This window comes from Elaeis guineensis, chromosome 11 (genome assembly GCF_000442705.2).
Source record: "Elaeis guineensis isolate ETL-2024a chromosome 11, EG11, whole genome shotgun sequence".
NCBI classification, from domain to species: Eukaryota; Viridiplantae; Streptophyta; class Magnoliopsida; order Arecales; family Arecaceae; genus Elaeis; species Elaeis guineensis.
Genome location: NC_026003.2, coordinates 118,828,616 through 118,854,460, shown reverse-complemented (window position 1 = coordinate 118,854,460; position 25,845 = coordinate 118,828,616). Strand labels below are relative to the sequence as shown.

The 25,845-nt window shown below is 42.1% G+C and overlaps 2 protein-coding genes across 3 annotated transcripts; both read right to left on the bottom strand.

Annotated features, from left to right (window-relative positions):
- Positions 1 to 1,662: 1,662 nt before the first annotated feature.
- LOC105053830 (binding partner of ACD11 1) lies at positions 1,663 to 14,127 on the bottom strand. The gene is made up of 5 exons (XM_010935134.4): positions 13,989 to 14,127; positions 3,526 to 3,629; positions 3,355 to 3,430; positions 2,568 to 2,651; positions 1,663 to 2,467 (listed from the first exon to the last, which is right to left on the bottom strand). Exons 1-5 carry the CDS (start codon positions 13,992 to 13,994, stop codon positions 1,904 to 1,906), a joined length of 834 nt encoding a protein of 277 aa, XP_010933436.1. The 5' UTR covers positions 13,995 to 14,127; the 3' UTR covers positions 1,663 to 1,903.
- A 3,040-nt stretch (positions 14,128 to 17,167) lies between these two features.
- On the bottom strand, positions 17,168 to 23,546 carry LOC105053831 (uncharacterized). Of its 2 annotated transcripts, none has more exons than XM_010935135.4 (4): positions 23,243 to 23,546; positions 22,914 to 23,024; positions 21,052 to 21,161; positions 17,168 to 17,395 (listed from the first exon to the last, which is right to left on the bottom strand). In XM_010935135.4, the coding sequence occupies exons 1-3, from the start codon at positions 23,529 to 23,531 to the stop codon at positions 21,088 to 21,090; spliced, it is 474 nt and encodes a 157-aa protein (XP_010933437.2). In that variant the 5' UTR covers positions 23,532 to 23,546; the 3' UTR covers positions 17,168 to 17,395; positions 21,052 to 21,087. The 2 variants fall into 2 exon arrangements, with proteins under 2 accessions (XP_010933437.2, XP_010933438.2); XM_010935136.4 differs by lacking the exon at positions 17,168 to 17,395 and adding an exon at positions 17,466 to 17,842.
- Positions 23,547 to 25,845: the final 2,299 nt, after the last annotated feature.

The window sequence follows — 25,845 nt, the reverse complement described above, 5'->3', positions numbered from 1 at the left end:
ACAACCCGCGGTGATTTGACAGTCCACGACGACTCTGACAGCCTCCGACGATTTGACAACTCCTTCCATTGTCTGCGCCATTAATGACGGCGTCATGCCGCGCTCTACTATAAAACGGGGAAGACAACAGCGCTGAAGGAGGTCCCTTCGAAACCCTTGGGCTTACTCTCCCTCTCTCTCTCTCTCGCTGAGCTCCTTGATTCTTTTCTACTGTTGTCTAGTCTCCTCTCTGACTTGACCGTCGGAGGGTCCCCGTCGGAGGCATCTCCGATCAGTGTAGACTTTCTCTTACAGGTGCTCGTTCCTGACGATCAGACGATGAAGAGATTGGCTGCAACACTTTTAAAGAGTATTTTTTGCACTTTATGCATTGGAATCATACCGCTAATCCAAGGGACATAAACACGGAGGCTGGCCATGGACCTCTCTCCATCCTCGTTAAAGAAGGGACTTTATCGTCAGGATTTTATATTTTGCCTTTCTATTTTGTGGGTGTTTCTTTTATATATCTTCTAAAGGGTTGTAATTCGTTTTGGACCTGCGGTTTGTTCCTTTGGGGATGAATTTTCCTTTAGTTCTTTGGAACCCTTGTACTAACAAAAAAAAAAAAAAAGAAGGGACTTTATCGTACATAAGTTCCCTCTTGTTTGGTAGTTGCATGCCATGACAGCGATGCTTTTTTTTTTTTTTGCAAATAGATCAGAACAAAGGGATGACATCGCTTAATGGAGCCACATTTTCTAGTCTAATTGATAAGAGATAAGGCATGTCCCACCCCCACGCGCAACCACCGCTACGAGTACTCGTTCTGAGTTAAAGGGGAAGGATATAAAAATGGAAAAGCTCCGAGTATATGACTGAGACGGTGAAGGATATAAAAATGGAAAAGCTCCGAGTATATGACTGAGACGGTGCCTTTAAGTGAAGTGGACATGGATTTCCGATAGCAACGTAATAAACAAAAACATCAGAGGATAAGGTGAGAATACACTGATATATGATTTGAAGGAATGCGTTTGGTTTCATGATATGAGGTTTTTAATGCTTACATTTGGATCTGTCAAATGTGCTGTATACTAAAGTTGTACTAGTTTTAGTCCTTGGAGGATTCATGGTCTGCTTAATGAGTTCATCATTTGCCGTCTAGGCATGTGGCCCTTTACACCCTCTGCAATCCCTAATTTTGACTTTTTAGGATCATTCATGAGAATGAATATTGGTGAGTTCATCACACCAATTAAGTTCTCAAAACAAGTATATCACACCACTTGGATGTAACCTGTGCTCAAACTAGCACCTACACCATTCACCACTAGATTTGGGCATGACCTGTATTATACAAGCTGTGTCTGCTGTTTTTTAAGTCCGAGTACACATGATTGTAACTCGACCATGTTTTTGAAGCCCTTCCAGTGAGCATGATTGAGACTTGAACATGATATCATCTCACACAGAGAATTGATAGAAGAACATACAAATTGCAAGAGCATGGGGACTGTACTTTTCTTTAAATAATTATATAAAGAGCACATTTGGCCATTTGGCAACTGCAACAAATATTTGTACAGCCTCCCAATAAATCCAGTACCAATATCTAATTAAGTTCATGGAAATCTATTTCTCGTAGATGATTACGACATAACTGTACTTAGTAGGCCCATATATTAAACAAATTTTATAGCTAGGACAATCCATGACAAGGGCATGAGGTCAATAGAGGGTCCATTACAGTCTTTACTAACAAATTTTATACCTAAACGCTTGAACATGTCTTCAACTTGACAATAATAGCAAAGAGCTACAAAAGTTCTTAAACAACATTATCTAACTAGAATACTGATTCTATGTTCACCACTGGGAACTGAATTCACAAACCCTGCCATTTTCTATTAAGCACAAAATTTCATAGGATCAATCCTTGGGCAGGTGGAGGCTTGTTAGAATGCTCACCTGATGCAGCTGGTGGGGTCTCAGAAAGACGAACCTTTGCAAAGTCATTCTCCAAATCCTCGTGTTCCTGCTCGGCAGCAACTTTCTCCTTCGTCTTAGATCCCACATCACTTGCAGCCTTGGCTACCCTGTTGAAGGCACCAGTCACCCATGATGCCCCAGTGAAAACATACCTGTTCTTCATGATGGCTGACCCAGCACTGCTGACCGTCTGCTCAGCGGCTGCAAAGGCCGACTTTGTCTTCTCAGAGACCTGAAACTTCTGATCCATTTCCCTGACCTTTTCATTGACAGCAGAAGTTCCCATGATGAATTTGTCGCTCAGGCCAATCTTCTTGTCAAAGGACGAGACTTTGGCACTCGCTGTAGTTGTGAACTGGTGTTTCTCATCAAAAGCCTTTGCTTTGTTCAGAGCATCTTTGCCTAGGATGAAGCCCTTAGCAAGCATGGAGCTGACAACATCTTCAGCCTTTTGAACAGCAGATCCAGCACCGCCAACAGCCTTGGCATCATTTGGCTGCAAAGGTTGAGAGTTATGGTTGAGTACATTACAGAATGCCCTAAGCATCTCAATATGGACCGATGAAAATATTGGAAGCATATGACATGTAGTCTACCAGAGGTGGAACTGAGGCAGAGGCAGGCAGTTGGTACTCTGGGGCCGGTGTAATGATGACTGACATATCAACTATCGTTGCACCCTATGCCACCAACAAAAAAGTTCAAAAAAAAAATTTAGAAGAGAAAAAAATTAAGAAGAAAACTGTGAGTCGTTAATTTGTTCAAATTTTTAGGACATCCATGTCGAAGAATGGACCTTCATCTTCCTTTATAAACAATGAAAAAAATTTGCCAGCTGAATTTTAGGCAAGACAGCTGGTGCCATTTAAAATGATGATCCACTCTATCTATTCTGATGCATCTAAACAAGAAAATTTAAATAGTGCTCCTTTCTTTTTCTTTTTGGTACCAATAATAAAGAAAAGCCAATATGCATGCCACATACGTATTAAATAAATCAAGTCAAGGTCGAGAGCAAATTCAGCAGCTACACACAGACAAACATAGATAGACTAGAATTCATTAAAGATAACAAACTATGAATTCAAGTCATCAGAAACAAATAACTCTGTAAAAATAGGTAACACATGGCACGATTTTTTTTCATTTCTCCACCAAGAAATCAGCTACAAACAGGCAAATGATAAGGGATTCATCATGTCCAACAAAAGGGCAATAATAAGAGATAAAAACTTCTGCATTAGAGTCTTCCCAAACATTTAACTATATGAATACAGGTAACACGTGACAGGATTTGTTTTAGTTTCTCCACCAAGAAAATGGCTACAAACAGGCAAATGTCAAGGAATTCATCACATCAAACATGAAGCGACGAGAACGCACCGAAAGAAGAAGTGCAGTCTCTGCTCCCTGTGGTTCTTTAAAGGTGACATAAGCAACCTGAGACCACTCATCACCACTGTAACAGGGACAGCAAAATTGATGTGCACACATCCAAGTAATGTCCAAGTGAAAAGTAAAAATAGAAGAATGACTGCAAATGCAAACACAGACCTTTGCATTTCAACATATTCAATGTCACCAGAAAAGGAAAAGAATTCCTTGATATCTTGCTCAGATGCACTTAAGGAAACATTGCTGACCTTTAGTGTCCTTACCTGTAACAATATCAAAAAAAAAAAACTGCGATCAGAAAATTTCCTTGTAAATGTTTATAGATGTATATTAACAGAAATTTGGAGCAGCAAAACCACAAAAATTTAATTTCAGGTTTCTTAGAAGCCAGAGCAACGATTGAATAAAAATAAAATCCTGGGACAAATGAATCTACATATGCCAAAGTCAACTTCATTCATGAATTCTTACAAGAGTCTCATAAAATATATAGCAATAAACAAGTACCCTCCAACATTCAGCTAGTCATGCCATTCATCTATACACATTGTTGCGGCCAATCCCCTCGTCGCCTGGTCGCCGGGAGCGAGCGCCTGCAAAAGATGTCCGCACTGACCGGAGGTGACTCCGGCGGGGACCCTCCGACGGTCAAGTCAGAGAGGAGACTAGGCAATAGTAGAAAAGAATCAAGGAGCTCAGCGATGAGAGAGAGAGAGACTGAGAGGGGGGAGTTCAGGGGTTTCGAAAGAACCTCCTCCAGCGCTGTTGCCTTCCCCGTTTTATAGTAGAGCGCAGCATGGCACCGTCATTAACGGCGCAAACAATGGGAGGAGTTGTCAAATCGCCGGAGGCTGTCAAATCGCCGTGGGTTGTCAGAACGAACCCATGTCCTCGGCAGGACAATGTCCCAGGACGGCTATGCCGCATGCCTTTGTCAGGACGGCGGTCCTCAGTAGTCGTACGGCGTTTGAGGAAGCCGACCGACCATACGTCGGCATTTGGTTGTGGGATGTCGGGTGATGATCCGGAGGCACCGTCGGCTGGTCAGGTGTCTTGCTTAAGTCGGACGTTGGCTGCCACCCCCGACAGTGAGTCGGTAATATAGGTTCGGCCGCTCGATCGGTCGGGAACAGCATGGGTCGGTTCGGCCGACACTCCTTCAGTCGGACAATGTCGGCAGCTACTATCGGCAGTCGTCGATCAGTGCGGTCGGTAGAGTCGGGCGTCGGTCGGAGTCATTCGTCGGGCGTCGGTCAGACCGGTCCGAGGGTAAATCAACGTATGGGGGTCAGTCGATATATCCCAACAGTTGCCCCCCCACTCCTGAGTCCGATGTTGTGTTGGCTCGCTTGAACACGTGGGCGACGGCTTCGGGCGAAAGGAGGGGTTTTCCGTCGTATCTTGCCCCGACTCTGGCGGTCGCATCAACGAACGATCCGATGTCGGTCGTCCCGACTGCAGGTCGAGCATGCACGTTGGGTCGAAGGTTGGCCAACTTCTAAACGTAGCATGACACGATCATCCCGTAGAGTCTGATAGTTAAGTAGCATCCGACGTATCCGATAGTCGAGTAACGTCCAACGTATTCGGATAGGATAGCGATGGCAAGTCGAATATCCGTTGTCCGACCCTTGGTCGTGCGTGCGCGTCAGGACGTATGATAAACGATGGCAAACCGAATATCCTTCGACCGATCGTGACCGGATCGGTATGTCGCAAGTCGAATATCCGTTGACGTAGCATGTCGAGTCGTATGATAGACGGTGGCAAGCCGAATATCCTTCGATCGATCGTGATCGGATCGGTATGTCACAAGTCGAATACCCGTTGCCCAGACCTTGGTCGGGCGGGTATGTCGCGATTGTCTTGGCGTTTTTCCCTTTCTTAGTCGAAGCTAAGTTGGCAAGTTAGCCAGCCGCGTTGGTTGAAGCCCTTTGCCTTCAGAGGTGGGGCCGTCGGTTCGACGATCGGTGATCGAGCCGTTGATTCGGCGATCGGCGATCGAGCCGTATTGGTCGGGGCCTTTTGCCTTCAGAGGCCGAGGCCGTCGGTTCGGCGATCGGTGATCGAGCCGTTGATTCGACGATCGGCAATCGAGCCATGTTGGTCGGGGCCTTTTGCCTTCAGAGGCCGAGGCCGTCGGTTCGGCGATCGGTGATCGAGCCGTGTTGGTCGAGGCCCTTTTTGCCTTCAGAGGCCGAGGCCGTCGGTTCGACGATCGGTGATCAAGCCATTGATTCGGCGATCGGCGATCGAGCCGTGTTGGTCGGGGCCTTTTGCCTTCAGAGGCCGAGACCGTCGGTTCGGTGACGATGATCGAGCCGTTGATTCGGCGATCGGCGATCGAGCCATGTTGGTCGGGGCCTTTTGCCTTCAGAGGCTGAGGCCGTCGGTTCGACGATCAGTGATCGAGCCGTTGATTCGACGATCGATGATCGAGCCGTTGGTCGAAGCCCTTTTGCCTTCAGAGGTCGAGGCCGTCGATTCGGCGATCGGTGACGAGCCGTTGATTCGGTGATCAGCGATCTAGCCGTGTTGGTCGAGGCCTTTTGCCTTCAGAGGCCGAGGCCATCGGTTCGGCGATCGGTGATCAAGCTGTTGATTCGGCGATCAACGATCGAGCCGTATTGGTCGGGGCCTTTTGCCTTCAGAGGCCGAGGCCGTCGGTTCGGCGATCGGTGATCAAGCCATTGATTCGGCGACCGACGATCGAGCCATTGATTCGGCGACCGACGATCGAGCCATGTTGGTCGGGGCCTTTTGCCTTCAGAGGCCGAGGTCGTCGGTTCGGCGATCGATGATCGAGCCGTTGATTCGGCGACCGACGATCGAGCCATTGATTCGACGATCGACGATCGAGCCATGTTGGTCGGGACCTTTTGCCTTCAGAGGCCGAGGCCGTCGGTTCGGCGATCGGTGATCGAGCCGTTGATTCGGCGACCGACGATCGAGCCATTGATTCGACGATCGAGCCATGTTGGTCGGGGCCTTTTGCCTTCAGAGGCCGAGGCTGTCGGTTCGGCGATCGGTGATCGAGCTTGTTGATTCGGCGATCGGCGATCGAGCCGTGTTGGTCGGGGCCTTTTGCCTTCAGAGGCCGAGGCCGTCGTAGATACTCCGCTCCTTCGATCTCTATCAGGATCTGTGCACGAGAAGCGGGGAGAGGAGTGTAGGAGTCATACCTGCGATGCGTCGGTCTCAGACTCCGTTGTCGGGACGAGACCTGTCTATCGGTGGGGCTCGCTGGGTTCAGCAGGAGCCCGATTTTTCTTCCGCTTCTCCTTCTGACCCGTGCCCTCGGTCAAGCGCCGGTCGAAAGCTCCTTCGTCCGCGCGCATGTATTTGTACGCGCGCCCCAGCAATTCGGCATACATCCGGAGGAGGGTCTTGTCCAAGGAATAGGTGAACCGAGACCCCCTTAGTTCCCTCTTCATGGCCGAGATAGCCATGTCTTCGTTGAGGTCCCGGACCTCAAGTGTGGCCGCGTTGAACCGGGCCACAAAGTGTCGGAGCGTCTCGTTTTCTCCCTGCTTGAGGGAAAAAAGACTGTCCGAGATTCGTAGGGGCTTCCGGCTAATGCTGAAATGGGCCACGAAAGCATGTTCGAGCTGATCAAAGGAGTGGATGCTTTCTGAGCGGAGGCCGGAGTACCAGGCCCTGGCAGCTCTGTGGAGTGTAGCGGGGAAGCCGACGCAAAGAAGGGCATCGGTTGCCCCTTGGATTGTTATGAGAGCCTTGTAGCTCTCCAGATGGTCAATTGGGTCGGTGGAGCCGTCGTAAGGCTCCACGTGAGGCATCTTGAACCGACTAGGGATCGGCTCGTCGAGGATAAGTCGGGAGAGAGGTTGGGTGGTCCGGAAGTCGACGTCGTTCGAAGACTTCTGGCCATCCACCTGGAGTTGAGCGAGCCGACGGTCGATTTCTTCGAACCTGCGTTCGTAGTCGTCCAACCGTCGGTGTTGAGAAACCTCAGGAGTCGAACCTCCCGAAGAATGTGAGGATGAGGCGGACGGTGTCCTCGGCCGCTTCCCTTTCCTTGCCCACTCCAGCTGGGAAGGAGAGGGACGCCGAGACCGGTGAGGGTCATGCCATGGCCGCCTCGCTCCTTCTCGGTGGGAGTGCTGAGGCGGCTGCTCTTGAGGAGGAGACGGGAGCTAACGCAGGCATCGGCGGCTGCTTCTGGACGGCATAGGGTGCATCGCCGGTTATTCCGCCAGCGGTTGCAGCAACTGAGTCGGTTGCTGTTGGAGGCTTTTGACTGCGTCCGTCAGAACGGTCATTTGCCGCACGATCGCCGCGATTTGCGCCTCCGTAGTTACCACCGGATGCGGAGAGCTGGGCTCCGCCATGGAAGGTGGAGGAGGGGCCTCTTTCCGACGGGAAGAGCGCCTTGCCGACCCAATAGCCCTCGATCGCTGAGCTCTAGTTCTTGTCATTTCGAAAGGATGTTTCGAGTTCTGTGGAGGTCGTGATCCCCCCTTCCTGGCGCGCCAAACCTGTTGTGGCCAATCCCCTCGTCGCCTGGTCGCCGGGAGCGAGCGCCTGCAAAAAAAGTCCGCACTGACCAGAGATGACTCCAGCGGAGACCCTCCGACGGTCAAGTCAGAGAGGAGACTAGGCAACAGTAGAAAAGAATCAAGGAGCTCAGCGATGAGAGAGAGAGAGCTTGAGAGAGGGGAGTTCAGGGGTTTCGAAAGAACCTCCTCCAACGCTGTTGCCTTCCCCGTTTTCTAGTAGAGCGCGGCATGGCGCCGTCATTAATGGCGCAGACAATGGGAGGAGTTGTCAAATCGCCGGGGGCTGTCAAATCGCTGTGGGTTGTCAGAATGAACCCATGTCCTCGGCAGGACAATGTCCCAGGGCGGCTATGCCGCATGCCTTTGTCAGGACGGCGGCCCTCAGTAGTCGTACGGTGTTTGAGGAAGCCGACCGACCATACGTCGGTATTTGGTTGTGGGATGTCGGGTGATGACTCGGAGGCACCGTCGGCTGGTCAGGTGTCTTGCTTAAGTCGGACGTCGGCTGCCACCCCCGACAGTGAGTCGGTAATATGGGTTCGGCCGCTCGATCGATCGGGAACAGCATGAGTCGGTTCGGCCGACACTCCTTCAGTCGGACAATATCGGCAGCTACTATCGGCAGTCGTCGATCAGTGCGGTCGGTAGAGTCGGGCGTCGGTCGGAGTCATCCGTTGGTCGTCGGTTAGACCGGTCCGAGGGTAAGTCGGCGTATGGGGGTCAGTCGGTATATCCCAACACACATATAAAGATGCTGTTTGGTTGTCAGGTTTTACAAGAACTGGTTTACGAAACCTAAAATGGATGAATTTACCAAAAGTGCTTGTTTGGTCATGATCCATACAACTTGGTTTGGTAAAAACTGGCAGGTCATAAAACCTGAATGTTAGCAATATGAAAAATAGGTCCCCCCCTGTTTTTCATAAACCCATTATTACAGAAGACCAGATTTTATGATTCTGTCAAAACCTCCCAGACAAACAAGCAGCCCCAATAGGAAGACTAATACATAAAGAACATGGTGGTTAGAAATCCTTAAACACTCTCAACAGAATAGTCATTTGCCCTGTTTTTCATAAACCCATTATTACAGGAAACCAAATTTTAAGATTCTGTCAAAACCTCCCAGACAAACAAGACCTGTTTTTCGTAAACCCATTATTACAGGAGACCAGATTTTATGATTCCGTCGAAACCTCCCAGACAAACAAACAGCCCCACTAGGAAGACTAATACATAGAGAACATGGTGGTTAGAAATCCTTAAACACTCTCAACAGAATAGTCATTTGCCTTGTTTTTCATAAACCCATTATTACAGGAAACTAGATTTTAAGATTCTGTCAAAACCTCCCATACAAACAAACAGGCCCAATAGGAAGACTAATACATAGAGAACATGGTGGTTAGAAATCCTTAAAGACTCTCAACAGAATAGTCATTTGCTGATGCAAAGCCAAATTCTGATGAAGTTACTTCTGAGTAACTTAAGCGTTGCCTGCAGTGTTCAGCATTCACTGCATCATAGAGATGAATAGAGTGTTTTATAAGATGATTATCAGACTTCCTAAATAGAAGGTGCCAAGATGTTAATAAACAGGATCAGTACTTCACACAAGAAGATGAAAGAAAACTCCACAAGAAGCACTTTAAGGGGAAAACAAAAGTGGCAGCTTCTGAAATAAAGTGACAAGACTGATTGATATGACCCATGCACAATCAAGATAGAATCTAATAGAGAAAAAGATGAGGCTGGAATTTGGACCTCCTAAAGCAAATAATTGAAGAAACAATACTCACAAACACAGCCCTGTATTTCTACAATAAGCAACATTATGATTTAATGGCAACAGATCACCAGAATGAAATTCAACCTTCCAAAAAAATATACTGATGGATTGAGGGGTATCAGTTTATCCAATCAATTGTGTGTTCTATTGTCGTATACTTCTTTCTACCTATGTATCACAGTTTGTTCCATCATTAGAAGGTTTAAGTACAGAAACAAATGGTTCAATAACTAAGGGGGGGGAAGTTCACTATAGTCAAATGAATCTACCTGTTGGAACTGTCTGACTATTCAGATGCAGTATGGGTCATTTTCTATTTCATGAAAACCTTAAGATGGCAAGGTTGTCAACTAAGTTGCAAAAGAAGTGGGGAGAGAAGGGGAAAAAATGACACACGTTGTTGATGAAAACGTAAATCAAATATGACATTATCTCATTATAATATGATGCAACCAATAGAAAGTAGTGACTGTTACTTATGGCTTTTCTAAATCTAATGTATAAATTAAATATGCTATCATCTTCCTATGACACAATACAACAAGAGGGATAGTTCTCTTTGTTTTTCTTATTCTAATCAATATATACTCTAGGATTTGCACATCATAATAAACAATAAGTGTCTCACAACTGAGACATGATGATCAATTCACTGTTCCTTTTTCAGCAACTCCAACTTCCAAACACCTGACATGATGATCAATTCGTTGTAATTTCTCCTCAAACAATGCCATAGATCTAAGAATTGAAGTAACGTGTAGTTCCTGAGGACATTCCATAATTAAGCCATTATGATCTCTAGGTTTAGGCAGTGACTAGTAGTGATTATGGGCATCCCTCTGGATGATCTCTAGGTTTAGTCTAAGATGCATAATTAATGCATATTTATCTCTTATATCTATCCTTTCTAGTATACATAGTTGTGTCTATTTTATACGACTAATTCTTTTTTTATATACTGGTTAGGGACTAAAAATAATTTTTCATCAAGGGACAAAGATCAAAGATTTGCATTAACAAGTCCTACATGATAAATTTTCTATGACAAAGGGACTGAAACTTAAATTTTTCACCGAGCGGCTCAATCACACCCATCCATCTCTCCACCTTAACATCCACAAGTACTGTTACATAAGTTGGGATCCCACATGACACCTTGCTCACACTAAGCTTGAGGCACAACGTATAATAGTTTTGTCAACAACACAACCTTCCAACTGGACTGTGTTGACCATCATAATTCTCCTCCAAAGTTAGAGCCCTTTAACAGAATGTATATTTTCATGCTTATATCTTTTTTTGGTAAACAATATGCTTATATCTTTGAAGCTGCTATCTTAAAGAGACTTGTGAAGTAAATCATTTGTCGGATTGAGGCTGCCAAAACCCATCATTGTCTCCCCTGCCTTTTATATCATGCCACATGTTACTTTTCAATTGCATGTTCTAAAATTTAGCAGTGCTTATCTCTTTCTGAAGTCCATAATGCTTATCTATCTTTCCATTCTCCCTCCAGTGAGAAGAAACATGGGAGAATGATAAAATCGTGAAATTCGTGATCCCTTGAACAACTCCATAGGAAGCAAACCAGTCAGCTCCTCACACACTTCACCAATCCAACAACTTCCCCCTTCTAATTTAAAGGGAGATTCTGAGGGTGTTATAACATGAGAACTAGTTTTCTCTCTGTTCTTTCCCCTTCTTTCTCTCTGAAGCTAAAAAAACTGAAATGAGAAATTGTTACTATGTTGGCTGATATGCTTGTGGTAGTTAGATGAGAGTATAAGTGTTTTTGACTTATAGAATCTAGCTCTTCTGGTAAAAATATATAGTCCGTAATTGGTAATGAAGGAATTACAATATTATGGTCATTTTGGAACTTTGTTTGACTTCTAAAATATTTAACTATAGAAAGTTATAGATGTGATGACTTTATAAGTGTATTTTGACTTACAGAATTCAGCTCTTTTAGTGAACATATAGGTTCTGATTGGTAATGAAAGGAATGGCAGTGTAATGGTCATTCATAAGACATAACTTCATTTGATACTTAATATTTACTTATATATCAATTATACTTACATTATGAGCGATCTTGATTACGTAAGAAAATTTTAAAGTAAATTCACATCTTTTTTATTACTTCTAATTATGTCTGTTAACTTAAAATTAACAGATCTCGGAGTCTGAAGTTTTTCTTTAAAATTAAGATGTCTATACCTCTGGAATATCTTCACCATTTTTACAAACTTTCTTACCCTTCAAATGGCATGCTTTGATTCAATTTTCAACAGCAGCATCCTTTTCCTTCCTGTGATGCACATAATTTTGAAGGTCTCGAGATGAATAGCCATCATACAACATGTCTTGCCTGTGACAGTAACCATGGTCTCAGAAAATATCTCACCCAATGAAACCACTGGATGTATATTTCAATGTCCCATGTTCATTACTACAGTCTTTCTTCACGATAATTAGACAAAGAGGAGAAATATACCAAGATGAATTCCTCATATGAATCAAGGAGTTTCTTATTTATTTTCCAAAGCAAGAACTTCTGCCTTTCACCGATTGACCGAATCCTGATTTCTTAACTTACTATGTAATAGTCTGACCCATGTCATGGTCTTAAATTTATCAAGAATGAAATGGTACCTTCTAACCATGGATTACAACCATACCCTTGTTGATATCTGGGAAACCATGGGCTATCACTTTGTACTTCATATGACTGTCAGCATACAAAGTAAGCAATTAAATATAAAGTCTTGCCAGAACATGTGGCCTAGCAAGATATTGCATAATAAGATAAATGTATAAAAACACACGGATATAGGCAGCAACCCAAATAAAAGTTTTCTTCACCAATCCTTAGAGCCCTGTTTTCTCAACACAAAATGAAAACTTTTCGATCCGGAAGCACAGCCCAAGATCCAATTATATCACTTACCTTGGATGAAGGGATGCATATGCTAAATCTAACATCATTCATAAAATTAACTGCAAGGATAGCTTTTGTCCATAACATTTTAAATCATTCTTCCATACCTGCCTAAACTAAGGGCTTAGTATTTGCTTTCAACTCCATATATCAAGTCGAAAAACACAAGTCCACAAATTCTATGCCAAAAAACCTATCTTCAACTCAAGAGATCAAGATGTAGAGGTATATTTGGCATCAGTGAAATTTTGAGCATGATTGAGTCTACCTTCCTAACCTAATCCATTGCTTCAAACAAACCACAAAGAAGTGAAATTCCAGTAGCTCATTACTAACCAGATTGTTTATATATATTTGTAATATACACAGCGCAACAGCATTGAAGATGCCTGATTAAACCGATTAATGACGTATTTATAGGTGGTACTCAACAAGTTTTTTCTTATAAATGCACCAAACGAGATTCAGTGAAAATTTTATATGCTAGATAATTGAGGAACAGTTGTCCCTTAAGTTTCTACAAAACATAGGTGACTAAAAATAAGTCTCCCGTTCTCCATATCAAGAGAAAAATTTTAAAGAGTAAGTCTCCTCTGTTCGCATAATCAGAAACATGTAGAAATAAGACTCAACTATAAGTGTGATTTAAAGAATAAGTTAATTTACATGACAAAAGAACCAATAATCATCTAATGCTGGTGGATAAAAGAGGTTAGAGGGAGGGAGGTGGAATGAGAAAGCTCATTAACCATAGTATTTTAACCAAGTAACTGCATGCTTGAACTTTTAGATGAGTGAATACTAAAACACATCCATATAACTCAGCCCAAGAAGCAGCATGATTTCTAAACTGCAGTACTCATGGCCACACCTGCACATATACAGCTCTGCCAACTGGAGCAAGAACTGCTTCTAATGCAATTCTTAAAATTTCAACGTTATATTTGAATCCATATCATAAACATGATAAAATTCCACAATTATTAACAATCGCAAACCACAAAATCTGGTCCCATAGATCACACGCTCCAGTTACTATAAACTTTCAGATTCCTGCATCGGACGTTAAAATCCTCCAGTAAAAGATAAAATCGGAAAAACATAGTCAACAAATCTGAGCCAGCCCCCAGAATTTCATACTCATCCCGTTCCGAATCAAATCAAATAGCCATTTATACTTTCATGAATCAAACAGATTCTCATACCAAATAATCACAACAGAGACAGACAATATTTCCTAAAAAAAGGATTAAAAAAAAATCAAGCAATGCCAAGAAGGAAGAAGACAAAAACAACAGCAGAATCCAAAACTCCACAAATATTCCTTTCCAAGCCAAAAGAAAACCGAAATCAAGGCGGGAGAACCAGTGCTCACCGACATGACTGTCGACTCTGAAACCCTAATCGCTTAGCGATGAAGGAAAAGAAAAGGATCGAGGTTTGAAGAGACGCGGAGATACCAATTCCTTTTTCCCCTTGTCGTGGATGGATGGATGAATCAGGGAGGTATTTATAGGTCGGTTGATTCGGCCGTGAGAGACGTGGCAGCGCCCGTCGAAGAGCCGTTTGAACTGCCGTCACGGCCCACGACACTGGGGCCAAACGGCTTACGGTGCTGACGTCTCGTGCCGTCTCGGAAACGGTCATCTTCTATTTTTTTATGCGTTCCACAATCCGGATGGTACTTACCTCGTTCGTTCGAACAGCCTCCCACCCCAGGGGAGAAATTATTGCCTGGACCAGGTCCAAGTGGACCACGGGAAATCTCAGAGTACATGCACGGCGGATAACGCGCGATCGGGGATCGGTGCAATGCAAAGGAAAAGGTGGCGTGTTATCCACCGTGGGATTTCTCGTCCCCAGTGGGAACCGTGAGTTGATTTATTTTTTGATTAGTGTCAGGTCAGGGGATTTTTTTTTTTGATTGATAATAGATAGTACTGAAATCGGACCAGATAGGCCGGGCCACACCCCAATCCGAATCCGGTTCAAATTTTTTAATCGGACTTTGGATCGGATTTAAATCCAAATTTTTTTAAAAATATATGGCCCAAACCCGATCCGAGAGCAAATTCGAATTCGATCCGAATCCGATTGGGTCGGCCCACATCCAAGTCCGAATCAAGTCTGATCCACGTCCAGGCCCGAATGAGCCCATTGTTCCGATCCGAATCAGGCCCGCTTCCAAGTCTGACTATCTGACCTATTTAAATGGCACCGAAAGGCTTCGCCAAATTAAAACAGAAGACGGAGATCTAACCTTGACTCCGATAAGATGTTGAACCTCAGGCTTCCAGCTGCCCAGCACGATGATGGTGGTCGTCGGTCGATGGACGAAACTGAGAAAGTCAGGAGAGAAGAGGAAGAGCCGAAGAAGATGGATTTAAGGGTTGAATGGGATTAAAAGGATGGAGGCCTCACCTTGGGCGATGGCAGTACGGCGACGACAGCACGGTGTTGAAGCAGCACGGCGACGATGATGGCAGCACGACAATAAACTTTAAAACCCTAAATTCGAAGGATCCTTATCCAAAATTCGGAGGATCTGTCGACGATGATGGCGATCGGTGGACAAAACACGGACCAGAGATGGAGTATCTTTATCCTAAATTCGATGAAAGATGACTTCAATCGACGACAGCGACGCCGACGAATGACTTCGACGGGGAAGAATTGAAGATGGAGAACTGGAGAAGAGAAGAGGAAGAGGGCGACGGGAACTGTCGAGGCGATGGGCTCAGCCGACAACCGCTCAGGGCTCCGCCGACAGCTGCTCAGGGTTCCAATCCGATTTTACGAAGGAATGGTCGAATGGAGAGAAGGGGGAGGGCTGCTGAGGCCTGAGGGTTTTTCATCTTTCCAATTCTCGAGCCTCTAATCGGGCTCTAATCGGGCTCAATTTCGAGCCCGGCCCGAAATTAAAATGGGTCCTGTTTTATTGACCCGAGCCCGGTCTGGATGATTGCAAGCCAAGCCCGAAATTCGATTCGAAGCCGGCACGACCCGATGGGTCTCAAGCTGACCAAAGCCCACTTTCAACCCTAACAATAGAAGGTTTCAGTTACAAACCACGGTAGATAAAACCATGCATAGACACCGATACAAAGCCCGAAAATAGTTTGATACAAAAGACAACTATAAACCCAGAGCTTTATTGGAGGTCAGGTTAGATTGCGAGCTTGAGCTTGCTTTGTTTACTAATAAAATGAGCCCGATCAATCTTGTCATCATTTTTTTTTTTAACATTAAAATAGACTGCTGAAACATGAAAATAGAAGTCTGTAAACAACTACAGTCTCAAGTGCATAATGCCATATCCATCAACATTTAGAAGACTGTCTAAGGATGGTTGAACTGGATGCCTCTCTCGATGACCGTTCAAAGTCTGGCTTGTGAGCTAATCAGCAACTTGCTTCCCTTCACGGAGGTTATGCATCATGGCGAACCTGGCCCATCTCTTTCCCATGTATTGGCTAATGTAAATTCTTTTGGCATATTAACAACTAGTTAATGTGATTCCAGGACCTTAGATGGCATGCCAATTATGATTCAACATCTCAATTTACAAAGCTATATATGTTGCTTGAAATGTGACGATTGAACTGCTGCTCCCAATACCTATGGTTTCGTCTAGCAAATTGGTTGCGATGAATCTGTGTTTATGCAAATTGGTTCAGACCCAACTATATTCAACATCAACTCATTATTTTAGCTCTTATAAAATTTCACATCTTAGCCACCTGCAACCACCTCCAACATGATCACACTCTTTTGAATCAAAATCCCAATTCTCAATCTTCTTGTATGATAAGAGAGAAGGTTTCCATGTTTGGATGCATTGGCCATCTAAAACCTGTTATCCATGTTCCTGTCTATTTGCTCAATCTTGGTGTTTGGGAACGATTCAGCTAGAGCCGAAGAATTGGAATTCAGAAAAGAAATTCAAAGACCCCGAAGAAACATATGGCAGGGTATACCTAGTGATGCACACTTGCTGCTTAAAGTGCTGAACCATTCCTGAACAAAAGGTAAAAAATTCATGAGTAATCCTCCTCGATTAAATCAATTTGCTGAAATTATCAAGAGAATCAGTTGGCTAAGACCAAAAAAAATGGGTTAAGCCCATTCCACAAGATGCAAGCTCAGCCTCTGCGCGCCCATCATAGTTTCTACAGCTGTTGGGATGTGGCATTGTCTACAATCGGGTATAAGCTTTCCGCTAGATATTGGACCTCACTTGTTGTTGAACGTGGAAACTTTCCACTAAATATTGGACTTCATTTGCTGCGGAACATTGAATCAGGTTTGCAACTAATTTTTAGCTAGCATAGTCCAGATAAATCATTGGCCAAGAATCCAATATAGGTACAAACATATATTAAGCTAAGCATATTTGTGTTCCCTTCTTAAGTCTGAAGAATAGGTCAAAAGGTTACTGCTTCTTACCACCCACCCATCAGAAACTCATCACGCGCACCAACAATTTTCTTCACCTCACCCTACTCTTCAAACAAGCTTTTCTTCTGTTCACCTCACAGACATACTTCACAGACATACTCAGCAAATAACAATATAGTCCATCTAACTCAAAAGCAGTCTCCAATCAAGAATCAGCCAAGTTACAAAAATGCTTGTTTACACTGCAAATGAAGATTGCTAGAGCCCTTCCACTATTGCTGCCTTGAATGCAAGGTCAGTTTTCTGTTCTCAACAACAATCTCTTATCATAATCATCTTCCTTTGCAATGATCAAAAATCTACTTTTTCAGAAAACAGCAACACCTGCATGAGCCAATGACAAAGAAATGGCATTTATGCACACTTTGCATTTCCTATATTTTTTCTATTGGTGGAAACAAGAATATCAGATCATATTAAATTTGACGGTAGAGTATCTTACATTTCATTTTGAAAGGGAAAGAAAATTATGGCATATCACCAATTGATGGGATCATGCCCATCCATCAAGATTCCCTACTTTTGTATCAATAAGTCCATTGCTTATGCTGGACATAGAAGAGGCTTTCATACACACTTTCCATCCCCTCTCCTGTTTCCATTGGTGGAAACAAGAATGGCAGATCAGATAAAATTTAAAAGTAGAGTTTATCTTCCATTTCATATTGAAAGGGGAAAAAAAATTTCAAGCATATCATCAATTGACAGGATCACGCCCATCCATCAAGATCCCCTACTTTCATATCAGTAAGTCCATTGCTTATGCTGGATCTGAAAGCATGAGTTGATGAAAACTGCCAATTAAAATGATATAAAGAAATTTGCAACAAAAATACATTATATTATTCTTGTAAGAGAACGTTGCTTCTTTTTCAAGAAACTATCCGCTTTGGATTTATTGGACCATTATACCCTGCAATGTGATGACACTTTTTCTAGATGTCCATCAGCCTACGTTATATGTGCAACTTGCAATGAATATATTAACTGCATGCATTCGTTTGATCCTAGGAGCATCATGGTCCAAAAGTCCAAATAGAACATTTTTACAAAATCATGATAGTAAGGGTGGCAGTAAAAGTGACTCATCTATACTACGTTAAGAAAATGGGAGTTTTAATTTGGAGCATTTCTTGCTAGACTCTATTTGCGGACTTTTTCCTCCAAAAAACCCTCCTTGAAATCCAAAAAATCTTCAACACAAATATTTGATGGATGGGAAGGATTACGAAAGTTAAATGAGAATTTAGACATGATCCTTTTGACCCCATCATCCTATCCTGGACATCCGGCTCAGATTTTGAAACCCTTCCAAATTTCTCTCTCCTCTCTTTCTATCTCCAGTCCCACAGATGACACGTCACCTCCCATTTTAGGGGAAAGATCCCTGAATCTCTCTTCCATTCGCCAAACACACACCTGCTTAGACTCTAAGATATCTGTCACATAGTCTCTCTCTCCCTACCCTTCCCACACCCTCCCATATATCAAATTTTTTTTCCAAAGATATCAATGATTTTGATATAGAAAATTTTAATATATTTTTTATTTTTTTAATTTATATTTTCCATTTTAAATTTTTTATTCATATAAAATCTTATATTTATTTTTTTCTATTTATTTTTATTTTATTTAATAGATGATTTTTTCCCCTAACCATGCATTATATGTGCCAATGTGCTAGTTTATGCTAATAAAACCAAATAGATTTTTTTTTTTTGGCAAAATCAATGAGAGGTTAAAGTCTAAGTACTTGTATAAGATTAGCATCCCTTCCTATAAAATATGTCAATAACAGAATTATAGTATTCTCTTTGCAAAGACAAACACATTAAGCTCACCAAATTTTCTCTTCAAAAATTTGATGATGATGTTTGATTTGAACATTACAAAGTTCCAAGAAGAAAATTCCTTTTAAAAAAATATAAACACTTTGTCATCGGTAAGTTCCTAGTATAATCATTGAGCCAATAGCAAGAATGATATGAACTCCAGAAATAGTGGTTAGTGTATCCATTATCCTACTTACCATCTATAAAAATTTAAATTGTAAATGCTTCAACCATCAAGTGCCAGAGTCAATTCCTATCTTTATGCCTAAATAAAATTAGATCATGACAGAGCTTTCTAGTGCAGCGTGGTTGTTTATACCATTTGGTTGTCTGCTAAATTATGATATTAATTGGAGAATAATAATAATCATGATCAATGAGCCTGATATCATCCATAAAAAGAGTCAACTTCATAAGATCCTCTGAGATCATTTCAGTCAAGGATGTCATTCTCCCATAATGCAAGTTAGACAAAAACAATTATACTAGTAATCTAAGCAAGCTATTTGGAGAGGAAAAGGAGAAAAAAGAGGGGGGATTTGAAGATCTCATAAAATCCCTAAATGATAAAATTTTAGCATTATGGTCTTAGCTACCTGATCCATTAGAGGCTATCTAGAGAGGAAAAGGAGAAAAGGGAGGGGGATTTGAAGATCTCATAAAATCCTTAAATGATAAAATGTTAGCATTACGGTCTTAGCTACCTGATCAATTAGGGTTAGTAACTAAGTCCTAAGTCATTGACCATGGTTACGGCCATGTTTTCTGATCTCGCCAATCACATTAGAATGCACAGTTCTTCATCATTCCAAACAGCCTTGCTTAATCATTTGAATAATGAACTTGATTTGCATATTATCTAAATTGATTTAATAATTTTCCACCTTTCCATCATTTTTTTTTTAAAATTTTACTTTATAGGCTTTTATCATCCATGGCAAAAAAGGCCAAAAAGAAGAAATTAGAGAGCCTCCATCTACTCCATCATTATCAACTCTTAATGCTGATGACAACAGTTGTGCCAATACTAACAACAATGGCAATCTCAATGCTGATAATGAAGGTGATCTCAGTGGTAATAACAATAGTGATCTAGATGCTGCTGACAATGGTGCTCATGCAGAATTGCCAAAACCGGTATCATGGAGGAATCATGCAAGAAAACAAAAGATGCCTTCAAAATCACCATTTAATTTGAGTGATCAACATCATGATATCACTCCCATCATATTTGAGTGCTCAATTTCATGATGTCACTCCCATTACCTGCTCTACACTATAGTACAACTAGCATGTACAGGCAGCATCTGGTCTCTAGCTTTGGTTATTCTATAAGCCAAACAGTCCGAGGGGCCACACAAAGCATGACATGGTAGAAAGGAAATTCCTTATTATATTTATTTATTCATTTATTTGGGCGGTCTTCCATTTGATGATGTAATGCTTGTATAGTTGGGGATGTTGTGCCCCAAAAGAAGTCCATGTTTCTCTTGTTATAGCTTCAAAAGTTCAAATGTTTGATTCTTTTAATTTATTAAGCCTAAAGATAACTTCGTCGACCCTCAATGAGCAGATATAGACCATTGCACCAACAGGACCTAATATGTGCCTTGTCAGGAAGAACTTGATTTCCAAATGAAAGTGAAAACAATGCAAGGTTAATGGACCTCCACAGCAATAACATAGGTAGGAATAGCCAATGTTGAGGGGCTGGATGTCAACGTAGTAGCATATCTAGTAGGCCACATGAAGAGTCTGGCTCTCAGAGGACCCAGGGACATTAGCTGGTCCAATAATTTTAGTGAAAAGTGAAAACAACAACAACTGATGTAAAATATCCAAGATCATGAGATCACTAAAGTTCTGAGAGGCCAAATTGCAGAAATTTAATTGTCAATATAATGCTAGCAGCAACAATAATTGCTTTTGCAGCAGTCAGAAACTAGATGCCACTACCGACCATTACAAAATTAGAATGTTCATAAGTCGGAAAATAAGTTGAACAGGGATAAGAACAAAAGATTTTAAGCTCTAAGAAATTAGATGATTTATAGTATTGTTCCACTAGAAAGTCTGATATGACTAGAACTATTCCTGTCCCTGTGTGATGACTGTGAATTAAGATGCCTCTATTCCTCAACTTAGTACCTGATTATTTTGTGGACAAGCTCTTAAAATTCACCACTAAATGTCTCTGGTTTGCTTGAATACGTGGTTCGCATTTCCATCTCTTCCTGTAAACTTGTGTTGATACCCACCTGGAAGACAGTTAATAAAATAATTTACTGGTTACTCATCGAATAAATCCAAACTTAGATGACCAAATGAACATGAAGGTCACCAAAATTTGAAAAAATTATGGAATGTCGAGTAGCACATGATCATAGCAATGTCAGATAACATCTTGAAAATTATTGTTCTAATTGTCCCATTTAACAACATATAGTGCAACATTAACATGACAAATCATAATCTCAATGTATACCATCTCAAAATTTCTACACTTGGAGTTTGGTATAATTTTAAGGTGGAGATCAAATGTTTTTGGATGCTATCTGAGCAAAGAGGGAAGCCCTATAGTGAAACTACCTTACATTTATGCCATGGCAAACAGTTAACAGAGCCACTAACACTTTTCCCAATAACATTTAGCAATTAAAAAATCAACTGATTATCGGTCACCAATAATTACTTCCTAAAACTCAAAGATTTTTCCTAGTAGCTGTTTTTGATATGCATGGGAAACCATGAGTTTCCATTGCCACACAAGCATGGCTTCAACAGAGGGAACAGTGATCCTGAAGGCCACCAGCAAGAGGACAACTCATTTTAGTTGTTTGTAAGAAAACATGCACCTTGCAGAACTGAGGTATGATCAATCAATTGGAATGGTAATCAGCATGCAGCAGAGATAACTCTTGTCAGCTATTAAAGGCAAACAACATCAGAAACATTCATGCAGAAGGAGACAACAGCAGCCTATTAGCCATGAAAACAATGATGCCAAAATTAGCAGGATTTGAATGATAATGCCAATTCCAGTACGTGGATCCTTCATGTGTTGGAAACAAAGTAATGACTTTTATTCTAAATTTAGAAGCCTATAAGTCTAGCCATATTCTTATATCTGCTCCCCTAGAAGTATCTTTAATCCGAACTTTCGGAAATACCACTGCTTTATGAAACTAGAAGCAAAAACATATTATTTAATTCTAAAGTTTCACATACATTAGCTCGTCACTGTTGATAGTTTTTGCCCCCATAGAAGAAGCTAGATGATATGGAACCATAGAGTTTCACATACGTCTGGAGTTTTAATTTAAAAAATACAACTCTCTCTTCAATTCTAGTTGGGAAAACAATCTAAGAAAAGGCATTTTACATGCGATCACTCTAAAAATATGTTATCTGAGTCTTCTACCAACTCAAGGTTCCACTATTTCGAATGACTTTGTTGGTGTCAAGCATCCAAATCATAGAAACCAAAGCTTCAAAAAAAAAAAAAGCCCCTCCACTTATTGAAAAGAAAACTTAGAAATCAGATACAACAAAAAATGATCTGGCCGTCAAAATCCTGTCAACTTTATTTCTTCATCAGGATTTGACAATTCATATTACAGCAATTGGTAAATAGTAAAATTAGCAATACAAAGTACAAACCATATAATAGATAAAAGATGAGTAGAAAAGGTGAACATTCCCCAAGCCAAAACACAAGGTAGCAAGAAAAGCACAAACCAAAAGCCCATTCAATTTTTCCACTATATATAGATAGATATGTATGGATATATGTATGTATGTGCGTGTGTACATGAATGGATGTACGTAGGTATGTATGCGCATGCACGCATGAATGAATTTATGTATGTATATATAGCAAGAAAACTTATCTCATCCCAATGGGTCTAATGGAATTCTCCTACCACTATCGCAAAGCTAAATTTTGATCCTTATTTTGTAATTGACAGAACATTCATCATGGAATCAGTCAGCAATAGGGTATGAAGTACCCGGTCTCGAAATAAGGTGGATTTGGGAGCGAGGGCGGGCAAACTTCCAACTGTCTTCGTCCAAGGATTTTACCTCCTTCTGAAGTGCGGCCATCAATTCCGATTTCAATGCTTCAATGCCCCAGCAAATGAATCAAATCAGAACAGCAATCGCAGAAATACAAAAAAAAAAAAAAAAATGCACTGAAAAAAAAAAATCAAGAAATGAGAGCACCCGCTCGCTTCAAGAATTGTGAACATAAAGAGGAAACAGGAAAATTCCTAAAGATAGGAGAAATAAAAGGAGAGATGTTGAACTAAGGCTGGCAGCAATCGGATTGGATGATTACCGACGAGGGCTTCCTCCTTGCGTTGGTCATGGGCGGACATGGGGTCGGTGGGGTAGTGGTAAGGGGAGGCATCGTCGCCGAACCCAACGTTTCCGCTAACACCACCGCCCTGACATCCGGCGCTCGTCGCCGACGCCGATGATCTCGCCGGAGAGCTCATGCGCAGCGACTGGAGAGCAAACCCGATCCCGGTGGAAAGATAGGGTTCTCGGCGTCCCTCGGTTAGTTTAAACGCTGGGAGCCTCTTGGGATCGCTGTGTACGGTTAATGATGACTGGGCAAACGGCATCCTGATGATGGACCCAAACTACGGGGCTCAAGCTACGGGCAGGTCGCAGATAGAAATACGGCAATCGCATGCCGAATTTCCAGATGAAGTGATGCAGACCGCAGCTACATCTAAACTATAAAACATCTAAATCCTTTAAGATATTTGTAATTAAAAGATTTTCTGTAATTAGTAGTAGCCTTCAGAATCACCACTCTCCAACTATTACATAATTATAACGTATTAAATATATATTACTTAATTTAACAAATATAATATAACAATATAGATTTATTATAATAATATATAATTAATATATTATCAAATAAATATTATAATATTATACTATTATGAGTATTATAATAATAATTTAATAATAGTTTAGTAATATCATTATTTTTCTATTAAGATTGTAAAAATAATATGATAATTACTATGCTATAATAAAAATATATTACAATAATAAATTTACTATTGTTCTATGACACAATATACTTTTTTAATTATTATTACTATTGTATTATAATGATTCTTATTATAATCTATATATAATATTCTAAATAATAATATTTATATTGATATTATAATAATGATAATCAATATAATATATAATATCATTAAATATATTACATAATAATAACATATATATTATAACTGCATTATATTATCATGTTTTATTAGGTAGTGGTGTTGCCAAAATCCCGCGCCCGAGGTCGAAGGCGATCCGGATAGGCGAGATGACGAGGTTGAGCAGAGATCGACTTCAAGGATCTACAAAAAATTTTGATTGGAGTATTTTCCTACAACGACGTTCAAATCAAAAAATAGCGAACAAAAAGATTGAGAGAATAATTTTTGAGAGCTCACTTTAGGGGTTTCCACACCTTCTATTTATAGAGGGAGAAGTGAAATTGTACATGCCCAAGAGACTAACCAATTTTTAATTATTACACATGGAGGTGATAATGATTATTTTCATTCGATACATAATTTGGATGCGGCGATATCCTTCTTTATTTGAGCTTTTCCAGAGCCACGAAGTTGGTGGACTTCTCCGATTGGAATTGCTATCTTATATACACCTTCTTGAGGTCGGCTCTAACTGACCTGAAAGTATCTCATCCATGGCCGAGATACGAATCCAAACACCCTGTTTAGGATCAAGTACCTAGCATCTTGTCAACGCCGAGGTCCAAAATGTCGTCTGCAAGGTGTTTTTGTAAACATGCTGATTGATTTCTGCAGTGGAATAGCGGGCCGTAATCAAGGTCCGAATTTCATGTTTTATCGTGGTCCGAATTTCAATGGTCATTGTCCGTAATCGGGGACATGATCAATCGAGGCCGGGGTGGTGATCTACAATAAGTGGAATAGCGGGCAAGAGGGAGAAGTGTGGCATGTTTGATGCCTAAGGACTGCCACCTGCTTTTGAATTAGTTATTGTTGGGTATAAAATCCCCCCCCCACCGAAGTTTGTAAATGACCGATCCTTCCAGGGCTCTTCCGGCTCCCGACCTTATGCGTGGCGCCTCTCCGAACCTCCTCGATCATCCGGACTTCTCCGATAATGAACTTCTGCATTCATCCATTGGGCCGCCCCGAAGGCCCTCTGGGACTCACTGTCTGCTAACCTTCTACAGCAACCAACCCCTTGAGTTTCTACCCCGAACTTCTTTCGGACTTCGCCAGCATCCGAGCTTCCCCGACAACGTGATTTCTACGGTAACCAGACTCCATCTGAGTTTCTACAGCGGTCGACCACCCCTCGGATCCTAATCGAGCTCCCACGAGAGCCGAACTTCTACTACGAGCGGTCTACTCCGAGCTCCTACCGCAGGCTGGCTATCCCAGACGTCTACTGTAAGCAAATTTCATTCAAGCCTCTACTATAAATAAATTTCTTTCGAACTTCCATTATAGGTAGACTTCAGCCGAGCTACTCCGTAGCTAGTGGATTCTGGACGAACTACTACGACGAGACACCACTCCGAGCTTCCACGACAACTGGTCCTCGCCCGAGCTCCTACAATGGATGGTCCCCTCTCGACCTCTCGCGAGAACAGGATCCCGTCCGAACTTCTCCAGCGGATGGATTCCGGACGAGCTTCTATAACGGACGAGCTCCAACAGCTGGGTCCCTGCGATAGCCGATTGCCTCCGATGTCTGCCGAGCCTCCCCAGCGCTATCCGAAGTCCATCGTCGACCGACCCCCTACCAGGCTCTCCATAAAATCGAACTTCTCCGATGGACGATCTTCGAATGAGCCTCCACATCAGATAAATCTCAGACGGACTTCTCCGGACTCCGCCAACAGAAAATCTCCATCCGAGCTCC

Excerpts from the sequence above, each read along its gene's own strand:
- LOC105053830 (XM_010935134.4), bottom strand. Across the intron at positions 3,431-3,525 it reads GAATATGTTGAAATGCAAAG|TGGTGATGAGTGGTCTCAGG; the intron begins GTCTGTGTTTGC and ends TCCCTGTTACAG. Across the intron at positions 2,652-3,354 it reads AGACTGCACTTCTTCTTTCG|GGTGCAACGATAGTTGATAT; the intron begins GTGCGTTCTCGT and ends TTGGTGGCATAG.
- LOC105053831 (XM_010935135.4), bottom strand. The coding sequence starts at position 23,531 with ATGCCGTTTGCCCAGTCATCATTAACCGTACACAGCGATCCCAAGAGG. Across the intron at positions 23,025-23,242 it reads CAAGGAGGAAGCCCTCGTCG|CATTGAAATCGGAATTGATG; the intron begins GTAATCATCCAA and ends GGGGCATTGAAG. Across the intron at positions 21,162-22,913 it reads CCACCTTATTTCGAGACCGG|GTGGGTATCAACACAAGTTT; the intron begins GTACTTCATACC and ends ACTGTCTTCCAG.